The following is a 21,242-nucleotide window of genomic DNA, read 5'->3' on the forward strand; positions in this document are numbered from 1 at the left end:
TGAAGACTATTTTGCCAGAGTAAACGAGACTCTGTTTTGGTGGATCGCCACATTCTTTCAAATTTACGCGACATTTGCTTCAAGTTACGAGTTTCTGAGTCATACCATGGAGCTAGCCTCTGTCGTTTAATAATCTTCTTTTTTAGGGGGGCAATCGAGTCTAGAGTACTTCTCAGCGAACCTGCAGTACTATCAACAAACTGATCAAGCTGAGAGGGACTAACATTAGCATAAGAGCTTTCTGTAGTAAACAGATGTGGTAAAGAATTAAAAGCAGCTGGAATTGTTTCCTTAAATTTAGCTACAGTCCTATCAGACAAACATCTTGTGAGTACATTTTTGTTAACTGGAGAGTAGTCGGTTAATAGGACATCGAATGTTACTAAATAGTGATCTGGTAAAAGAGGATTTTGTGGGAAGACAATTAAGTTTTCTGTTTCAAGGCCATAAGCTAGAACAAGGTCGAGGGTGTGGTTAAAGAGGTGAGTAGGCTGGTTTACACTTTGAGTGAAACCAATAGAGTCCAAAAGGGACATAAATGCAATGCTAAGACTATCATTGTCAACATCTACATGAATATTGAAGTCCCCTACAATAATTGTTTTATCTGAACTCAGGACTAAATCTGATAAAAACTCTGAGAATTCAGTTAGAAAATCAGAGTATGCGCCAGGAGGGCGGTATACTATCACAAATAAAACAGGCTGTAAAGTGTTCCAAGCTGGGTGTAAAAAACTCAGAACAAGGCTTTCAAAAGAGCTGAAACTAAGTTTTGGTCGAGGGTTGATTAGAAGACTAGAACTGAAAATAGCTGCCACTCCACCACCTCGACCAGTGTCTCGAGGAATATGAGTATTAAGATGACTGGGAGGAGTGGATTCATTTAAGCTGACATATTCTTCCTGACACAGCCAAGTCTCAGTTAAAGAGAGTAAATCAATATGATAATCTGATATCAGATCGTTCACTAATAGAGCTTTAGATGACAGGGATCTGATATTTAACAGACCACATTTAATTCTCATATTTTTTGGCATAACTTCGGTTGTTGTTTTAATTTTTATTAAATTGTTTTGATTTACTCCTTTTTTATTTGAGTTTGAATTAACTGTAATAAAAGGCCTGGGTCGGGGGGCAGACACAGTCTCTATAACATTAACATTGTGGCTGGGAAACTGCTCACAGGGAAGCTCAAGCTGTGTAGGACTACTTCTCTGCCTCCTGGTCTCAACTCTGGTTTGTCAGGTTTTACGACTAACAAACTTAGCCATATTATGAGACAAAAGAGCTGCACCATCCAAAGTGGGATGAATGCCGTCTCTTCCGATCAGACCAGGCTTTCCCCAGAATGTCTGCCAGTTATCTATGAAGCCCACATCGTTTGCTGGGCACCGTCTCGACAGCCAGCGGTTGAATGATGACATGCGGCTATACATGTCATCACTCGTCAGATTGGGCAGGGGTCCAGAGAAAACTACGGAGTCCGACATCGTCTTTGCAAAAGCACACACCGACTCAACATTAATTTTAGTGACTTCCAATTGGCGTAACCGGGAGTCATTAACGTCGACATGAATTACAATCTTATCAAATTTACGATTATCCTTTGTCAGCAGTTTTAAATTTGACTCGATGTCGCCCGCTCTGGCCCCAGGAATACATTTCACGATGGCCACTGGCTTCGCTAACTTCACGTTTCTGACTATGGAGCTGCCAATAACCAGAGTTGGTTTCTCAGCAGGTGTGTCGCTGAGTGGGGAAAACTTGTTCGAAACGTGAAGTGGTTGGTGGTGAACCGTGTGCTTCGTCTTGCGGCTATGCTTCCCTCTGAGAGTAACCCAGCCACTGCATCCCGGCTGCTCGGGAGTTGCCGGGGGAGAAGCTACGCTAGGTCGGCCCGCACCGGCTACTGGCCCTGGGGGCTTGCTGCTGACTACAGCAGCTAGCGATGCTTGGTTTTCCAAGGTGCGGAGCCGCGTCTCTAATTCCGTGATCCTCGCCTCCATAGCTCCAAAAATACTACATTTCATACAAGTACCCTTATCCGTCAAGGAGGTCGAGGTAGAGCTAAACATCTTACACACCGAACAGGGCAGATCAGGAGAGCAGGAGGGAGAAGGAGAAGACATTTCAATTGATTAAGCTAGCTGCAAAGCTAACGGCTAAGCGAGTATAAAGTTAAGGGTTTAGCAGATATGACGTTAATGCAACAACGAGAGTGCTTGATGAAAACTAGTGTCTGTTTAAGTACACAGCAGCTGAATAACCACAGTGATGATAATTACAGCAGATTAATCGATTTAGCTCGAGCTCTAGCAGCAGCTACAATCGGCACAGGACAACACAGTAGCAGCGAGAAAACAGGAAATGACGCAATACGCTCACCTGACGCAATACGCTCACACAGTTGTGAAAGATGTGAAATGCAAACTAGTCTACTTATTCTATTTAATGATCAGTACACAGATTGTGGAAATAAATGAAAAGTACCAGAATGACTAAAACAGTGTGAGTGCGTACCGTAGGCCAGCAGCAGGATGACGGTGATGATGGTGGCCCACAGCAGAAACCCAGCTGTGAACCTCAGCAGCAGGATGAAGATCAGACTGACAAGCAGGGACAGCAGCAGGCCTCTGACACACACACACACACAAACACACACAGATAGGGAGAGTTTCAAACTAGAATTAACTAAAAAAGTTTGGACACATTTTCTCATACAAGTGAATGGGAAAGTGTTTCCAAACTTTTGACTGGTATATATGTGTGTGTGTGTGTGTATATTTGTGTGTGTGTATATATATTTGTGTGTATATATATGTGTGCGTATATACAGTATATACGCACACATATACGTATATATGTGTATATATATGTGTGTGTGTATATATATACATATATCTTCCTATCTGTATGTGTGTGTATGCGTGCGTGTGTGTGCAGTTACATGAGTATCCAGGTCCATGACTTGCCGTAGTCCTCTACTATCTTCATGCCGAGCTCCTTGGTGTCCACGAGTCCTGTGATCCCCCTGCATGAGGAGACAGTAATGTGTGTTCATATAAACATGAAGGTGATATAAGGTGTGCTGAACAGAGAGAGGTGATCACATCAGTGTGACGTCAAAGAGGAGCAGGCACATCTGTAGCTGCATTATGTGAGCACAACAACAGGTGTTAGAGTGGGTAACATTCAGGTTGTTCAGGGTGTGATACACAGTATATATCCGTGCTGTGTATTTATATTAAATATGAGTAAAGTGTTGTGAGTACTTGGCAGCGTGTTGGAGCTCAGTCACACTGTGGGCCATCTCCAGAGCGTCTTTGAACCTGGTCCTGTTCGCCACCGTCACTGTCCCATTCAGAGTGATGAAGTCTGGGAGACACCTCTGCAGGACTGACACACATCACAGATCTCACTGAGTCACCTGTGGTTCATATAACCGCTGTTTTTATTTCGATGCTTCTGTAAAAATGTCAAATATTATCTACGTTCACAGACATAATGCTTACAGGGTCTGCTGGGAACGATCATGGAGGGACAGTCTTCATCTCGCAGAACCTGAGACACCGGCTGCAACAAACAAAGCAGACACAAACAATGTGTGTGTGTGTGTGTGTGTGTGTGTGTGTGTGTGTGTGTGTGTGAGGATCTCTATAACACAGCTTCTCGACTGATCAGCACATAAAAGACAGTAAACACTGAGATCTGGAGCAACATCAGGCCCATGGGGGAACATTAATGTGAGTGCTTGCTCAGGTCACGACAACATGATGACAGTGGGATAAACGTGCTGTCAGACTCCACAAAGACACTTCTTATGACTGAACCTTCACTCACTCTTCTTTTAGTCTGCTCCTCTCTCTGTGACCTGTGTGTAACTCTGTGTGCATGCTCAATAATAACTCGACATATATAACACATCAGTGTCTTTAATAAATAATATATATACAGTATATTACATCAGTGTTGGTACCTTGTCGGGGTTGTTGAAGCCCGGCTTGCAGAACTGTCTGTAGTAATCCCAGTAACTCCTGCTGAGCTTGTGCTGCAGCTGCATCTCAGTGTACGTTGCGAACCTGTCAGGGCAGCTCAACACACACATCTGGAGGGAGAAGACAAAAACAATACTCATTTTATTTAGATGTTTACTCTTGCTATGTACTAATGGATACAACATATCGATACAAACACAGTCAGCTGTTTAACAGATTGTTTGTGATATTGGATGAGCTAATGATATTCAGTGATCACCTGTGTGGTGGGACATTGCAGGTTGATGAGGACGGCTGGGTTGGTACATTTCAGAATGTTGAAGTAGAATAAGATGGGCTTCTTCCTGCAGACACATCACACAGACACAGTGCATCAGCAGTCTGAGGCTCAACACGACAGGACTGACATCACTGTTAAATAATCTGCTACTTTTCACTTGGTGATTTCCTTCATTTCCCAGAATGCCTTTGATCACTGCCCAGAGACTAAGGCTTCACTGCAGAGAACACTGACACAGAGTTGTTTAACTGTGTGTTTGGTACAAATCAACACATTTTCTGATTATTTTCTTCATTTCTACCAAATTTTTTTATTTTGCTATTTTATTCACTAGTTTTAACCTGTGTCTTTTTCAGATTTTGAGGTCTACATGTCGAGAAGATTGTAAAAGTTTGGATGTTCTCCAGTCAGTCCTTCAACAGACATTTCTGAACAGGAACGTCATGCTTCCTCTTCACCAGCAGATGGCGGCACAAACTAAAGAAACATTTTGTGTGTTGCTTTTTCAGCTTAGTATCCCCCACACCTGTGCATGATGAACACACCCGTGTATGTTTAACACACCCATGTATGATAAACACACCCGTGTATGTTAAACACACCTGTGTATATTAAACATACCTGCTGTGTAGAGAGTGATAACAGTTACTCACTCATTGTTTGTCCCCTTCTGACCACAGAACTGACCGTAGCTGTCTGTTGGATAGAGCACCTTCTTTGGATCTCCATGTAACCAGGCTGGACACACAGACACAGACACACACACACACACACACACACACACACACACACACACAGACAGATAGGCAGATAGGCAGATCATTAAGCAGAGACCCATTATGCAAATAGACTGTATTCTGTAAGTGATGTAGAGGTATGAAATAAGGACAATAATTAATCTCTGTTGTTGTAAGATTGCTGTACGTCTGTAGTCGTTATTCAAACCTGGCACTATTATATGAACATATTTTTAGTCGACATGACCAAACAGGTAAGTTAAGTTAAGTGTGTGAATGTCTCCAGTAGATGAGTTCATCCTGCAGCAGTGAAACAGGCTGTAATGTTTGCAACATAATCCTTGACGGATCAAAGTGCGTCCACTAAAAGTTCTTGTTGTTTCCACTGACAGGCTCAGATTGTTATTCTAAGTGTGTGACAAAATTACAGAAAGGATCTCTACAGAGATAGACCTTTTTGTTACAGAGGAAGATGATTTTTTTTTTACACCAAACAGACGTTACATCTCTCTCTGCAAACACACCAGACTCCATTGATAAAAACAGTTATTTTACCTCAAAATTTGCTTATTTAAGCCTAAAACACCCCACTGGTCTGTTAGTTCATATTAGTCGTTGAGTGTTTTACAAACACTGTGCTGGATCAAAACAGTTTTAAAAAACATTAAAGTTACACAAAAACACATAACAAACCGTTACACCATTAGAGCAGCAGCTCGTGTGACACAAAGAGGTGGAGGTATAGCAGAGGTAGTAGCTGAGGGCACAGAGGGGGTTGAGTTGAGGGTGATGTCATTGGGAATGATGTCATCCATGTTTGGAGCAGCAGAGCTAGAGTGGCATGATTTTGGTGTGTGTTTTAAGCTCCTCTCTCTCTCTCTCTCTCTCTCTCTCTCTCTCTCTCTCTCTCTGTTTCTCTGTCTCTCTGTCTCTCTCTCTCTGTTTCTCTGTCTCTCTGTCTCTCTCTCTCTCTCCCTCTCTGTCTGTCTCTCTCTATCTCTCTCTGTCTCTCTCCCACTCTCTCTCTCTCTCTCTCTCTGTGTCATATTAATGCAGCTCATTAACTCTGTATCTTCTGGTCCCATTAACATTACTAACCACATATCTTCCTGGGAGTTCTTGTGCTCCCTTGTCTTGAAGGTTCCTGGAGATCGTTGCTGCAGACCACCTGCTGCTGTGGACCTGCTCGACTGCAACAACTACTAAAATCAGCCTTCCCCATAGTATCATTATTGTTGCTGCTAATGCTAATAGTAGACCTGTTGACTTCAACTGTTACAATTATGATTACCTCAGCCTTTATCATTACTCTGCTTCTCTCGCTAATTTATTTATTTATTTATTTTGCTAATCTTCACACTAGTCTACCACTATTATTGGCATTGTAACCATAAGTATGTGTCTGTTGTTGTTCATGTAACAAGGACATATGTTGTTGTTGTAACAAGAACATATGTTGTTGTTGCTCTCTTTGCCTGTCTCTATCCTGCATCTCCTTCTATCCCATTCTCGGCCCATCCAGTCGAGGCAGATGGCTGTTCAACATGAGTCTGGTTCTGCTCGAGGTTTCTGCCTAACATAACAAAGAGTCGGTCTAGACCTGCTCTTTCTGTAAAGTGTCTCGAGATAACTTTGGTTATGATTTGGCGCTATACAAATACAATTTGATTTGATTTGATTTATGTCTGCAGACCTGCTCTTTATTCGCCCATATACACACACACACACACACACACACACACACAATACACAAAATACTTGTCAAAGAATGTGTGTATAATAGAATTGGAGGATTCAGGTGAGATGATGTCACAAGTAGCCCTCATTAAAACACACAAACGTACACGCACGCACACATACACACAAACATGCACACGCGCGCACACACACACAAGCGCGATCTGTTCACACAGAACTCCATTAACTATCTGCTCTGTGCTAACACACTGCTACAGGAATGTGCTCATACTACGATATGAGGCGACACACACACACACACACACACACACACACACACACAGTGGTGTAGTATCAGACAGTAGTATTGCAGCTTCAGCAGCTTCTGACTGTCTTCATGATAAACAGAGGTGTAACAGACTCACTTGTCTCTCTGTTAGCTTTAACGACCTACAACAACACAAGCTCCTCTGACTGCAGTCTGATGTCTGATGTTAACTTATGCTCAGGTTATGTCATCGATGAATATCTGATACCTTCTCATCCACAGGCATCATAATGGGTCACACCTGGCTGGGGTCTGGGTCCGAACAGCCTGAACAGTCTGAACAATTTGAACAGTCTGAACAGACTGAACAGTTTGAACAGTCTGAACAGTTTGAACAGTCTGAACAGTCTGAACAGTTTGAACAGTCTGAACAGACTGAACAGATTGAACAGTTTTAACAGACTGAACAGTCTGAACAGTTTGAACAGTTTGAACAGTCTGAACAGTTTGAACAGACTGAACAGTTTGAACAGACTGAACAGAATGAACAGTTTGAACAGTTTGAACAGTCTGAACAGTTTGAACGGACTGAACAGCCTGAACAGTCTGAACAGACTGAACAGTTTGAACAGTCTGAACAGTCTGATCAGTTTGAACAGTCTGAACAGACTGAACAGTCTGAACAGTTTGAACAGTTTGAACAGTCTGAACAGTTTGAACAGACTGAACAGTTTGAACAGACTGAACAGACTGAACAGTTTGAACAGTTTGAACAGTCTGAACAGTTTGAACGGACTGAACAGCCTGAACAGTCTGAACAGACTGAACAGTCTGATCAGTTTGAACAGTCTGAACAGACTGAACAGACTGAACAGTTTGAACAGTTTGAACAGTTTGAACGGACTGAACAGCCTGAACAGTCTGAACAGACTGAACAGTTTGAACAGTCTGCACAGTCTGATCAGTTTGAACTGTCTGAACAGACTGAACAGTTTGAACAGTCTGAACAGTTTGAACAGTCTGAACAGTTTGAACAGACCGAACAGTCTGAACAGCCTGAACAGCCCGAACAGTCTGACTCACAGACTGTGAGAAGTGTCCACCTGCAGAGGTGAGCTCAGCTCACTGTCCTGTCAGACTGAACCAGTGGCTCACACACTGTAAGCATCACGTCAGACTGAAGCTGTGTGTGTGTGTGTGTGTTATTTTTCTTAAATAGAGAACGGCCTGCACAAAGTGTGTGTGTGTGTGTGTGTGTGTCTGTGTGTGTTTGTCTGTGTGTGTGAGTGTGTGTGTGCGTGTGTGCAGACTTACCCACTATCCCCAGGGCCATGTAAGCGAGGATGACAATGATGAAGATCAAACAGCAACAGACGTCAGTGCAGCTTCTACAGGGACAGAGTAATAACAGCAGTTATGTTCACACACACACACACACACGTTTGACTGTAGATTCATGTTCTTCTGAGTGCTGAGTGTGGAGGCACACAGTGTGTGTGCAGCTCATCAGGAGTCACACACTGTGGTGTTCAGAGGAGAAATGAGACACATTTACTGTAAGAAAACAGTGTTTGTTTAATGAGTGGAGCCTGCGGACATGTGAGATAAAGACATTAAAGAAACAATTAGAGGAAAGATTGCCAGTCGAGCGAGAGACTCGAAGAACAGAGAGAAAGAGAGAGAGAGAGAGATTACTGTGAGGGAACAAAAAGAGGAATTATACAGAATAACTGCAGATTTCCTTTCAGTCTCACAGCTGAAGAGATGCAATTGTAGATCCAATGATCCAGTGTGTGTGTGTGTGTGTGTGTGTGTGTGTGTGTGTGTGTGCGCGTGTGTGTGTGTGTGTGCGCCTGTGTGTGTGTGTTTGTGTGTGATGTAAAAAATTGTACATTTGGTTGATGTGAAGCAGGTTTCATTGTGCACCAGAGATGACCTGAATCACAGGTTGTGTCCCTCTGGGTTGTTCAAAACTTCCTGGTGACATCATCAGGGTGAAAGAGTGAATGTGGGGAAGACTAATTTATAGACATGGAGTCTCTCAGTTTTGAGAGATAGATCTCTATGTTAGAAAGAAACAACCTTTAAGTTTAACCAGAAATAGACACACACACCAGACTCCATTGATAAAAACAGTGATTGTAGCTCACAGAACCCAGCAGCTGCTGCTCTACCGCTGCCTTGATTGTATAGTTTGTTTGTGTTATTGTGTGACTTCTGCGTTTTCAACATTTAGTTTGGATTGAACACAACAGAAGGATACACACAAACTAACTGATCAACGCGGAGAGGTAAAACAGCAGCTCAGCTTAAATCACTGTGTTTATCACTGGAGTTTTGTCAATCATACAGCAACCGAACTCCAGAGATATTCAGTTCAACTGAGAACGGGTCAGGTACAGATAGTGATCAGGTGTCTTACAGAGGAACCCTGTTACAAGCATGTCAGAAAACATGTGTCTGTTTCTTCTAATGTCTCTCAGCCTCCCATCAGGTTCTTTCAGTAGTCACGGTTATACACATTTAAATGTAGATCAACAATAATAAGCAGCCATCTGTGGCTCCATCTTGGACACAGAGAGAAACTATTAATAGATCTGTTGTGTTGGTCTTTTCCAGAGCAGATATCTCACAGTGCTTCACAGTTAAAGACAAGGAGGAAAAAAAGACTTCTGTACTGATTATATGAAGGAGGTGTGTTGTTACCTTCTGCGGACCGGACCTCTGAAGGCGGGGTCGAACTTGTGAGGGACTCCTGAAAGAACAGATAAATAAAAAGCTTTAATGTATTTTAGAGCAAACAGAATGAACACCTGCAGAGAGGAGGTGTTAACAGGCTGAGGTGTGAGGGTGGACTGGTCAGTCAGGCAGCTGATGTTTAAAAGAACTTAGTTTTGTTTGCTGCAGTTCCTCTGGTGTCCACTTGAGGCTATCTCCAGCAGTGAGTCAGTCCCCATGTTAAACTTACAGAAATAAACATGTTTACAACTTGGCACAAAAAACAGTGGGACTCTATAGCTCATTTCTCTCTTCATGACAACTGTATGGGGAGAATCTTTATACAACTCACCTGTTTACATTATATTAAGGCTTAAAGTGATGCATCATTAGGGGCGTGGCCTCTTTGAGTGACAGGTGGGAGCTGCTAGCTGTCTACTAGGTGTCCCCTCAGCTAAATGGTCAGGTCACTGAAGGTAACCTGTCTGTGCGCTTTATTGGACTAACAGACCGTCCAAAACGTCTGACACACTGTTTTTACACTCATTATTTATTTATATGATAGCACTGATTAGCAGGTTTAAATAACTAATTTATTTATAATATATTTTTTCTGCTATTGTTTTGTGAATTTGACAATTTAACTTTTAGTTCAGTTCTACAATTTTCATTACAATATAATTTCCTGTCTAAAAAAAGTCTAAAACCCATGTTTATGAGGAGCAGCAGCTCAGTTTAGTATTTCTGGCTTTAACTGGGCCACTCTACCAAAAGTGCACTACTGTGAGTAACAGAATCGCTCCGCTCTACTCTCTCCACTGCTCATATCCCTCCACTGCTCATATCCCTCCACTGGCTCCCAGTTGCTGCTCACATTCAAACAAATTCCTGTTGCTCACTTTATAACAAGAAAAAAATGGCTCCTGCCTACCTGAACGCCCTCAGGTCTACACTCCGTCCCACCCACTATGCTCTGCCAATGAAAGGCGCCTGGTACTCCCATCACAACAGGGCCCTAAGTCTCTAACTAGACTCTTCTCCTCTGTCGCCCCCCCGGTGGTGGAACGAGCTACCAAACTTCATTCAGTCCGCAGAGTCCCTTTCACCTTGAAGAAGAAGCTAAAGACCCAGCTCTTTATGAACACCTCTGACCTTAGTGATATTAATGCTATTGATGATGATGATATCAATCAATCAATCAATCAATCAATCAATCAATCAATCAGTAAAATTTTATTTGTATAGCGCCAAATCATAACCAAAGTTATCTCGAGACACTTTACAGACAGAGCAGGTCTTGACCATACTCTTTGTTATGTTATTTAAAGAGAGGCCCAACATGAATCAGAAACCTCGAGCAGAACCAGACTCATGTTGAACATCTGAAGAGACTGGATGGGGCGAAAACTGGGATAGAAGGAGATGCAGGATAGAGACAGGCAGTCAGAGCAACAACAACATATGTCTTTGTTACATCAACAGCAACAGGTAATACATACTTATGGTTACAATGCCAATAATTGTGGTACACATGTGTGAAGATTAGCAAGAGAAGCATAGTAATGATAACATGCTCATAATAATGAATTAGCAAGAACAGCATAGTAACAATAAAGGCTGATCACAGTAATTGTACCAGTTGAAGTCAACAGGTATATTATTATACAATAATATTGATACTATGGGGAAGACTGATGTTAGTAGTTGCAGTCTGAGTCGATGGTGGGTGGTATTGACCCTTGTTGATGTTGTTAATGATGCTTCTTCACACCCTGTGCGTTGCCTCTGTGCACTTCCTGTCAGCACCAGTGTCTGATCACACCTGAAGCTGTGTGTTGGCTCTTACTGACTTCGTTTCCTCCTGTCTTGATCGTTGCTTGTGTTGTATTAACTGTCAGATGTACGTTGCTTTGGACAAAAGCTAAATGAAACTGTAACACTGTAACATTGTATGATGTGTATTACTGTTTGTTTCTATTAATTCTATTTCTATTTATTAGTTATTTAGTTTGAGTCTCAATATTCTGGCAGCTCGTGTTTGAGCTTGTGAGGCTTCAGTGTGTTGATGTGAATTCTGTAAAGCTGCTCTGTGGAACAGAACTAGGACACACTGGAGGTCTCTCATGTCTTATTCAACAGTCTGACACACACACACACACACACACACACACACACACACACACAGAGAGAGACTTTGTATTCTTACTGTAGCCAAAAACTTTAAAAGCTTCTGAAGAAGAAACTTGACTGTTTCTGTGACAGTGATATCTACACACTCTGCTCATATGTCCTCACATCTTTAAACAACTACAAATAATTCAAATGATTTTACATTTTTAACTTGTTTGCTGTTTTCAAAGTTTTAACAAGAGATTCTGTGGGATCAAGATGAGTAATCCTTATTTAAAGACATTTTTCTAATCAATCATAATCAACATGTTCATGCTGGTGTGAGTGAATGAATAATGTGTGGAAGGTCACTCACATAAAGTAACCCACGTACGTAATGTGACTCACATACACTCACTGGCCACTTTATAAAGGACCCCTTGCTAGTACTGGGTTGGAGCCCTTTTGCCTTGAGAGCTGCCAACACTCCTCAGAGATGCTGGTCCATATTGACGTGATAGAGTTACTGTTGCCTTTCTATCCGCTCAAACCAGTCTGGCTATTCTCCTCTGACCTCTGCCATTAACAAGGCATTGTCGCCCAGAGAACTGCGGCTCACTGGATATATACTGGTTCTCTGTGAACCCTAGAGATGGTTGTGCGTGAAAATCCCAGTAGAGCTGCAGTTTCTGAAATACTCAGACCAGCCCGTCTAGCACCAACAACCATGCCACGTTCAAGTCACTTAAATCACCTTCCTACCTCGTTCTGATGCTCGGTTTGAACTTCAGCAGCTCGTCTTGATCATGCCTACATGCCTAAATGCATTGAGTTACTGCCATGTGATTGGCTGATTAGATATTTGCATTAACAAGCAGTTGAACAGGTGTGCCTAATAAAGTGGCCGGTGAGTGTACATTTAAACATAACATAAGTGCATTATCTTTTCAACCCACACGAAAAGCCTGTCTCTAAACTGAAACAAAAACTCTTTGTGCCTGAACCAAACAACAGTTGAACTCATTAAACACGTTACACACTCTTCTCTGTACGAAGGTGTGGCTCTGAGGACGTGTTGTTCAGTAAAGGCAGCAGTTTAGGCTGGTGTGTGTCCTAGTTCAGGACCAGATGATGTGTGTGGTCGTACATCATGGACGTTTGGATGATGATCCTCTCAGTGAAAACCAAAATGTTGTCATAAGTTAAAGTTAGAACACTTCAAATATGTGAACATTGCAGGGCGTGATGTGAAGGTGAGCGTGTTTACAGGTGTGATGTTTGAACATGTAAATGAGACTTGATTCTTCTTCTCTGTCTGAGGGTGTTTCTGTTACCCCTTTCTCACAGACACGCTGACTGTTCCTGAGGATGAAGACATGGAAATGAGATGCTGCCTGTCAAAACATCAGCTGCATCACACATCACACACACACAGACACACGCACACACACACACAGACACACACAAACACACACAAACACACGCACACACAGACACAAACACACACACACACAAACACACACACACACACACACACACAGATACACTATGGAGGTCTATCCATATCAATATTAGCAGACACATGCGCAGCAACGTGTGTGTGCACGCGTGATTAACATAGTACATTTTTGTACGCGTGCGCACACTACATCACGCGTAAAAAGAACATGCGTACTGCACTTACAGCGTGTGCATGCACGTCTGTCACTGTTGGAGAAATTTTGTTAAGCGTCCACACACACGCACGTTCACATTTTTTGATACCACGCAACCGGAAGTAGATCTGCATCGCGCACACCAGTCCGCGTACATGAACGCCTCACGTAGTTTTCCTCTATTTCATTCTATTTCTGTGTTCCATTTTCATCCAGTAGATGGTGCCGTCGAGCCAATAATACACTCTATACAGACACATATAATTAGTTTTTTTTTAAGTATTATTATTAGATGTAATTAGAAAAACACAGACACAAAGTTAGTAGCCTAGATACCGTTTATTTAGTATTGTGGAAGAAAGTATTTGAATGAAATATTTATTGTACCATCAGCACAGAAGGTAGAGTTAGCTCACTGGGTAAGGTGCTGGGATTACAGTCCAAACATTATGGGATCTAAACTCACCATTGCCATATTTTTTTTTTGTGTGTATTTAAAGAAATGTATTAGATGAAACTGCAAAAGAAGAACAGAAAGTCTGAAATAGAAATAAATATAAAAATAATAATAATGATGTAATAAGCCGGGTTTTTTTACCAGAAAAAGCAGTGTATAAACCTGTCAAAATACCAACCAGTTACCTGGCATATTTAGTCATTTTTGTGATTTAATGTCAGTTGTAATATTTTTGATCTTTAGTCAGAAAATCAAAATTGTTTCAATATTAACTTGGGGTGTAAACCGATCAGAGTTCAACGTTGATTAAATTATATACTTGTGCATCTCAAAAAATTAGAATAGCGTGGAAAAGTTCTATTTATTTCAGTATTTAAATTCAAAAAGTGAACTTATATATTATATAGATTCATTTATAATTCTTGTGTATCATATAACTTCACTGATATCTCATGTTTGCACATCATAACCGCTTTTTGATCAGCTGTCATTGTTGGGAGGAATAACGAAACAAACGGGACGACCGGGGAATCCCGAGTGACATCATGCGCTCCCAGAAGGAAAGCCCTCCGCCCCACTGCCCCTCCCACTCATTCACCTTTTATTTTTTTTAAACATTTCATTAATAAAAAACAAGAGTTTTGGTTACAGGAAGTACGTCACTTTCCTTTGTCTCCTTCGTCTTTGTTTTCTCAGACAACACATGACAGACAGACTAGCGACCAGACGAGTGTCTATGAGGTCCAGACCAACACAGTCTCAGCAGGTGGTGTGATAGTGACGAAATTATGACTCAACATTTAATTAGATTTTATCAGAGTCGGCGTCAGAGCACATCTAACGGGGGCATTCAGTGAATGCGGGGGGTCACTTTCTGCCACTCAATAACTCAATATACGATGTAAATACGTGATAATATCAGTTTTCTGTCACAATCAACACGCTAATCCATGTCTTATACCAAAATATCCAAAGGAGCAAGTTTTCACATAGGCACCGCATAGTGTACTCGAGTTGTCAAAAAATTACAGCCCTCTCTCTCTCTCTCACTCTCTCACACACACACACACACACACACACACACACACACACGCACACACACACAGCCTCTCTCTCTTTCACGCACGCACGCAGCCATTGCGCATCACTGAAACAACTGTAATAGACCACACAGCCAGATGCAGCATAAATTCAGACAGGACAAAAACCCATTCAGCTTTCAGCTTTAAGTGTTATAAACAAGTATGCCACGGCGGGCAAAATAAGGTACATTAAAAGCACGGCTTACCTTTAGAAGAGTTGTATGTGGCGAGTGTGGCCACTAAACCTTCGAAGAACGTTGTCTTTCCACTCGGTTGTGCGTTTTCGGGTCAAGTCTCTCTCAAAGGCCAGCTGAACCAACTGGGCCTTTCTTTTATGAAGCAATGCGCGTCTGTGGTCCGAAAACACATTTCTCAGGGTGGAGAATGAATTCTCGCACATTGCCGTGGAGGCACCAAATGTCAGGTCAAGTTTGAACGCAATCAGCACACTTGGCATCGCCATCAGATGCGTGTGGTACTTTGAGAGGATGTACTGTACAGTCCAATCCACCCCCGTCGGTTCTGATTGCTTTTGCGAGATGAAAAACTGTTTAGCAACTTTGAACTCAATGACATCCACTCGTGACAGGTCCATAATGTGCTTCACAGCACTGACGTCAAGGAATGCGGTGCTCTCTGGATTTAGCGCAGAAAGCGCACCAGCCAGCTGTGAGTTGCGCTCGCTGAATCTATGATCCATTTCTCCAAGTACTGAATCTACAATGCTGTAATCTAATCCTCACTGTATAGTGACTTAAATAAATAGATGAATACACAGATTAATAAAATATAAAGTTTGGAGTCAAAAGGCTGGATTGCAGGCGGGGGAAAGGGGGGCACAGTAACTTATTTGGGGGGGCGTTGCCCGCAAATGCCCCCCGACACTGGATTTTATTCTTGTTTTTATTCATGTATTTTAATTTATAATTCCGGTGAGCAGACCAGAAGACTCACCGCCCAAATGTTGTCACCTTTCTTTCGTGTGAGGTTTTCTTTGAATGATATATTTAACATTTTGGGACACAGAAACATGAACATGTCCTCGATAGATCAAAAATATGATTGGTTAATGTTAAAGCCATTCTTTTAAATTATTTCTCCCTAGAAAATAAAGGTGACATTAACAACTGATATTAAATCACTCAGTCATCACACGTAAACGTGCGCGTGAACGCGTGACCGTTATAAGTCAATGTGGAAACTACATGACACGTCAGGCGTTGCTTTGCTGCACAGGCGTCAAAGCACGCGTGTGTGACACGCTCAATTGATAGCTGCGTACGTTTATTGAAACGTATGGAGCTTCACACACACACACACACACACGCGCACACACACACACACACACACAGACACACACACAGACACAGACACACACACACGCTCACTTTTTTCACATGTACACTTCTTGGCTATGAGGAAACACTTCATCCTCTCATCCTCCTGCTTCCTGTCTGCCATCAAAGTCATGTTTGTTATGTAACAGCCAATCAGAGGATGAGCTGTCTTCTTCTTCAGCAAAACTCACTTCCTGTCTGCCAGAGCATAAGAAGACTGTAACTCTGTTTGCTGCTGTACTGACTCAGACGCAGACCTTATCCTTACCTGACCTGAGAGCTGTGAACACCTGAACAAACCACAACAAAGTCTGATCTGTCGTTTGTTTTACATTACAAGAGCTGGATTTATCAGATAGTGTACGTTATCGGTGAACATTCTGCAGATACACTCTGTATGAACAGTTAGAATCGTGTGTAATCTGAGCAGCTGACACTTCATAATGGTTTGCTGCTAACTGATCCAAACGTAAATGTAAGTGTAAGAATGAAAACATTTGCCTCCGACAACCAGACATGTCAGTTTACATCCATCAGAGTGACAGTGTAACCGTGGCCAGGACAGGGCATGAAAATATTAGAAAGAATACATGACTGTATAAACAAAACAACAGCATTAGTATGGCTACATTAAACAGGTTTCTTCACGTCAAGCGATTTAAGATGGCGCCAGTGTATTCGGCCTGCTGTCTGTCACTGCGAACTTTGGTTGTGTTTCTGCTGTTTTTGTCGCTTGTCTCCTTCACTCCTAAATCTTCAACCCTCTTTTGGAAATATGGGTCAGTTTCAACAAGATGGACAGAAAACAATCTGTGCCCCGCTTCTCTCTGGTATACCGGCTTACCTCTGCCGTGTTCCAGCTCCACCTGCGTGTCAGCAGATCAGTCATTGTTAGTCGTCCCAAAGACGAAGAGGAAGTCGAGAGAGGACCGAGCTATTTCAGTTGCTGCCCCAAAACTCTGGAATGAGTTGCCTTTGCACATTAGGCTCACTGTTTTTAAATCCTCTCTTTAAACCGATTTTTTCTCTTTAGCTTTTAACTCAGTTTGAGTTAAAAGTTTTTAACTCTTTAGTGTTTTTATGTGTGTGTACAGCATTTTGGCTAACTGTGTTGTTTTAAAATGCTTTATAAATTAAGTTGAGTTGAGTTGAGTTGAGCAGAAGTCACAGCACAATCATTTACAGAAGGGACCAGAGAACATTTCTCTCATCCTCTCTATGCAGAGCATATGAATGTCAGTAAACAGAATGAACAGGTATGCCAGGAGTAGGATCTATCCATTATCTTCTGCTTATTCAAGGCAGGATCGCGGTGGCAGCAGGCTAAGCAAGGTGACCCACTTGTCCCTCTCCCTGGGGGATTCTGAGGCGATCCCAGGCCAGTTGGCATATATAATCCCTCCAGCGAGCTCTGGGTCTGCCCCAAGGTCTCCTCCCAGTTGGAGGTGCTCTGAAAACCTCCTAAGGTAGGTGCAGAGGAGGCATCCTAATCAGATGCTCAAATCACCTCAACTGGCTCCTTTCAATGTGGAGTAGCGGCTCTACTCCGAGCTCCCTCCAGATGTCTGAGCTCCTTACCCTCTCTCTGAGGCTGAGCCTAGACACCCTGCAGAGGAAACTCATTTCGGGTGCTTGTATCCGCGATCTCATTCTTTCAGTCACTACCCAGAGCTCATGATCGCAGGTGAGGGTTGGAACATAGATCGACTAGTAAATCTAAAGTTTTGCCTTCAGGCTCAGCTCCACCACGACCGTCGGTACAACGCCCGCATTACTGCTGAAGCTCCCCCAACACATCTTGTGAATCTCACGATCCATTTTACCCTCACTGTGAACAAGACCCTGAGATACCTAAACTTGAGGCCGAGACTCACTCCCCACCCGGAGGGGTCAATCAACAGTTTTCCAGCAGAGATCCATGGCCTCAGACTTGGAGGTGCTGACCCTCATCCAAACCGCTTCACACTTAGCTGCAAACAGTGCCTGCTGGGGGTCCAAGTTTAAAGAAGCAAATAGAACCACATCATCTGCGAAAAGCAGAGATGAAATTCTGAGGTCCCCTAACTGGAAACCCTCCTCGGTGACAAGGGACAACCCTGGCGGTGGCCAAAATGCACTGGGACCCCCCACAGGAACCCTTGGGGGACATGATCGCAGACCTTCTCCATGTCCAAAAAACAGATGTAGACTGGATGAGCAAACTCTGCTAAAGTTGGCCTATTATTCCTGTTCTTCACTGTAACAAACACAAACACCTGAAACACATCAGTGACATCTGACCTGTTTGGATCAAACTAACTCTGACAGTTCATTTAAGGTGGTATTGACAGCTGCCAATCAAACAAACAGGCTAAACAGAAGAGTGCATCCAGGCTGATCTGTGATCTGAACGCTGCAGAGTGCAGGAGGAGCAAACACAGCTAAACATGTGAGTGTATGTTAAACTACTGCCTCTCACTGGTACATGCAGCCATCACAGCCTTTGTCACTGCTGCAGGCTGAGACGTGATTCATTCAGAGTGAGTGAAAATAAGACCCAGCAGACATTCAGTGCAGCAGACATTCAGTGCAGCAGACGGTCAGTACAGCAGACATTCAGTGCAGCAGACGGTGAGTACAGCAGACAGTCAGTACAGCAGACAGTGCAGCAGACAGGCAGTGCAGCAGATAGTCAGTGCAGTAGATAGTCAGTGCAGCAGACAGTCAGTGGAGCAGATAGTGAGTGCAGCAGACAGTCAGTGCAGCAGATAGTCAGTGCAGTCGGTCAGTGCAGCAGATAGTCAGTGCAGCCAGTCAGTGTAGACGGTCAGTGCAGCAGATAGTCATTGCAGCAGATAGTCAGTGCAGCAGACAGGCAGTGCAGCAGACAGTCAGTGCTGCAGAGAGTCAGTGCAGCAGACAGTCAGTGCAGGCAGACAGTCAGTGCAGCAGACGGTCAGTGCAGCAGATAGACAGTGCAGTAGACGGTCAGTGCAGCAAACAGTCAGTGGAGCAGATAGTCAGTGCAGATGGTCAGTCAGTGCAGCAGACAGTCAGTGCAGACGGTCGGTGCAGCAGACAGGCAGTGCAGTAGATAGTCAGTGCAGACGGTCGGTGCAGCAGACAGTCAGTGCAGCCAGTCCGTGTAGACGGTCAGTGCAGCATACAATCAGTGCAGACGGTCAGTGCAGCAGATAGTCAGTGCAGCACACAGGCAGTGCAGCAGACAGTCAGTGCAGGCAGATAGTCAGTGCAGCAGACGGTCAGTGCAGCAGATAGTCAGTGCAGTAGACAGTCAGTGCAGCAAACAGTCAGTGCAGCAGATAGTCAGTGCAGTCGGTCAGTGCAGCAGATAGTCAGTGCAGCCAGTCAGTGTAGACGGTCAGTGCAGCAGACAGTCAGTGCAGACGGTCAGTGTAGCAGACAGGCAGTGCAGCAGACAGTCAGTGCAGCAGACAGTCAGTGCTGCAGATAGTCAGTGCAGTCGGTCAGTGCAGCAGATAGTCAGTGCAGCCAGTCAGTGTAGACGGTCAGTGCAGCAGACAGTCAGTGCAGACGGTCAGTGCAGCAGACAGGCAGTGCAGCAGACAGTCAGTGCAGCAGACAGTCAGTGCTGCAGAGAGTCAGTGCTGCAGATAGTCAGTGCAGTCGGTCAGTGCTGCAGATAGTCAGTGCAGCAGACAGTCAGTGCAGCAGACAGTCAGTGCAGACAGTCAGTGCAGCAGATAGTCAGTGCAGGCAGATAGTCAGTGCAGCAGACGGTCAGTGCAGCAGATAGTCAGTGCAGCAGACAGTCAGTGCAGGCAGATAGTCAGTGCAGCAGACGGTCAGTGCAGCAGATAGACAGTGCAGTAGACGGTCAGTGCAGCAAACAGTCAGGGGAGCAGATAGTCAGTGCAGATGGTCAGTCAGTGCAGCAGACCGTCAGTGCAGACGGTCGGTGCAGCAGACAGGCAGTGCAGTAGATAGTCAGTGCAGACGGTCGGTGCAGCAGACAGTGCAGCAGACAGTCAGTGGAGCAGATAGTGAGTGCAGCAGACAGTCAGTGCAGCAGATAGTCAGTGCAGTCGGTCAGTGCAGCAGATAGTCAGTGCAGCCAGTCAGTGTAGACGGTCAGTGCAGCATACAGTCAGTGCAGACGGTCAGTGCAGCAGATAGTCAGTGCAGCACACAGGCAGTGCAGCAGACAGTCAGTGCTGCAGAGAGTCAGTGCAGCAGACAGTCAGTGCAGGCAGATAGTCAGTGCAGCAGACAGTCAGTGCAGGCAGATAGTCAGTGCAGCAGACAGTCAGTGCAGCAGATAGTCAGTGCAGTAGACGGTCAGTGCAGCAAACAGTCAGTGGAGCAGATAGTCAGTGCAGACGGTCAGTCAGTGCAGCAGACGGTCAGTGCAACAGACAGTCAGTGCAGCAGATAGTCAGTGCAGTCGGTCAGTGCAGCAGATAGTCAGTGCAGCCAGTCAGTGTAGACGGTCAGTGCAGCAGACAGTCAGTGCAGACGGTCAGTGCAGCAGATAGTCAGTGCAGCCAGTCAGTGCAGACGGTCAGTGCAGCAGATAGTCAGTGCAGACGGTCAGTGCAGCAGATAGTCAGTGCAGCCAGTCAGTGCAGACGGTCAGTGCAGCAGATAGTCAGTGCAGCAGACGGTCAGTACAGCAGACAGTCAGTACAGCAGCCAGTGCAGCAGACAGGCAGTGCAGCAGATAGTCAGCTCAGCAGACAGGCAGTGCAGCAGACTGTCAGTGCAGTAGATAGTCAGTGCAGACGGTCAGTCAGTGCAGCAGACAGTCAGTGCAGACGGTCGGTGCAGCAGACAGGCAGTGCAGTAGATAGTCAGTGCAGCCAGTCAGTGCAGACGGTCAGTGCAGCAGATAGTCAGTGCAGCAGACAGGCAGTGCTGCAGACAGTCAGTGCAGCAGACAGGCAGTGCAGCAGACAGTCAGTGCTGC

The 21,242-nt window shown here is 44.1% G+C and overlaps 1 protein-coding gene across 1 annotated transcript in view; it reads right to left on the reverse strand.

The window, feature by feature from the left end:
- slc44a5a (solute carrier family 44 member 5a) overlaps positions 1-21,242 on the reverse strand; it is a 42,972-nt gene that overhangs the window by 14,548 nt on the left and 7,182 nt on the right. The window contains exons 3-11 of the mRNA XM_069684083.1: positions 9,664-9,712; positions 8,272-8,345; positions 4,929-5,013; positions 4,255-4,339; positions 3,977-4,105; positions 3,513-3,573; positions 3,273-3,396; positions 2,948-3,031; positions 2,521-2,633 (exon numbers count right to left, since the gene is read on the reverse strand). Coding sequence (XP_069540184.1) covers positions 2,521-2,633; positions 2,948-3,031; positions 3,273-3,396; positions 3,513-3,573; positions 3,977-4,105; positions 4,255-4,339; positions 4,929-5,013; positions 8,272-8,345; positions 9,664-9,712 — 804 coding nt within the window. The remainder of the gene's footprint in view (positions 1-2,520; positions 2,634-2,947; positions 3,032-3,272; positions 3,397-3,512; positions 3,574-3,976; positions 4,106-4,254; positions 4,340-4,928; positions 5,014-8,271; positions 8,346-9,663; positions 9,713-21,242) is intronic.

Source organism: Semicossyphus pulcher, unplaced genomic scaffold, assembly GCF_022749685.1.
Source record: "Semicossyphus pulcher isolate SPU_LCO1_2020_fin unplaced genomic scaffold, fSemPul1.0.p SCAF_7, whole genome shotgun sequence".
Classification (NCBI taxonomy): Eukaryota; Metazoa; Chordata; class Actinopteri; order Labriformes; family Labridae; genus Semicossyphus; species Semicossyphus pulcher.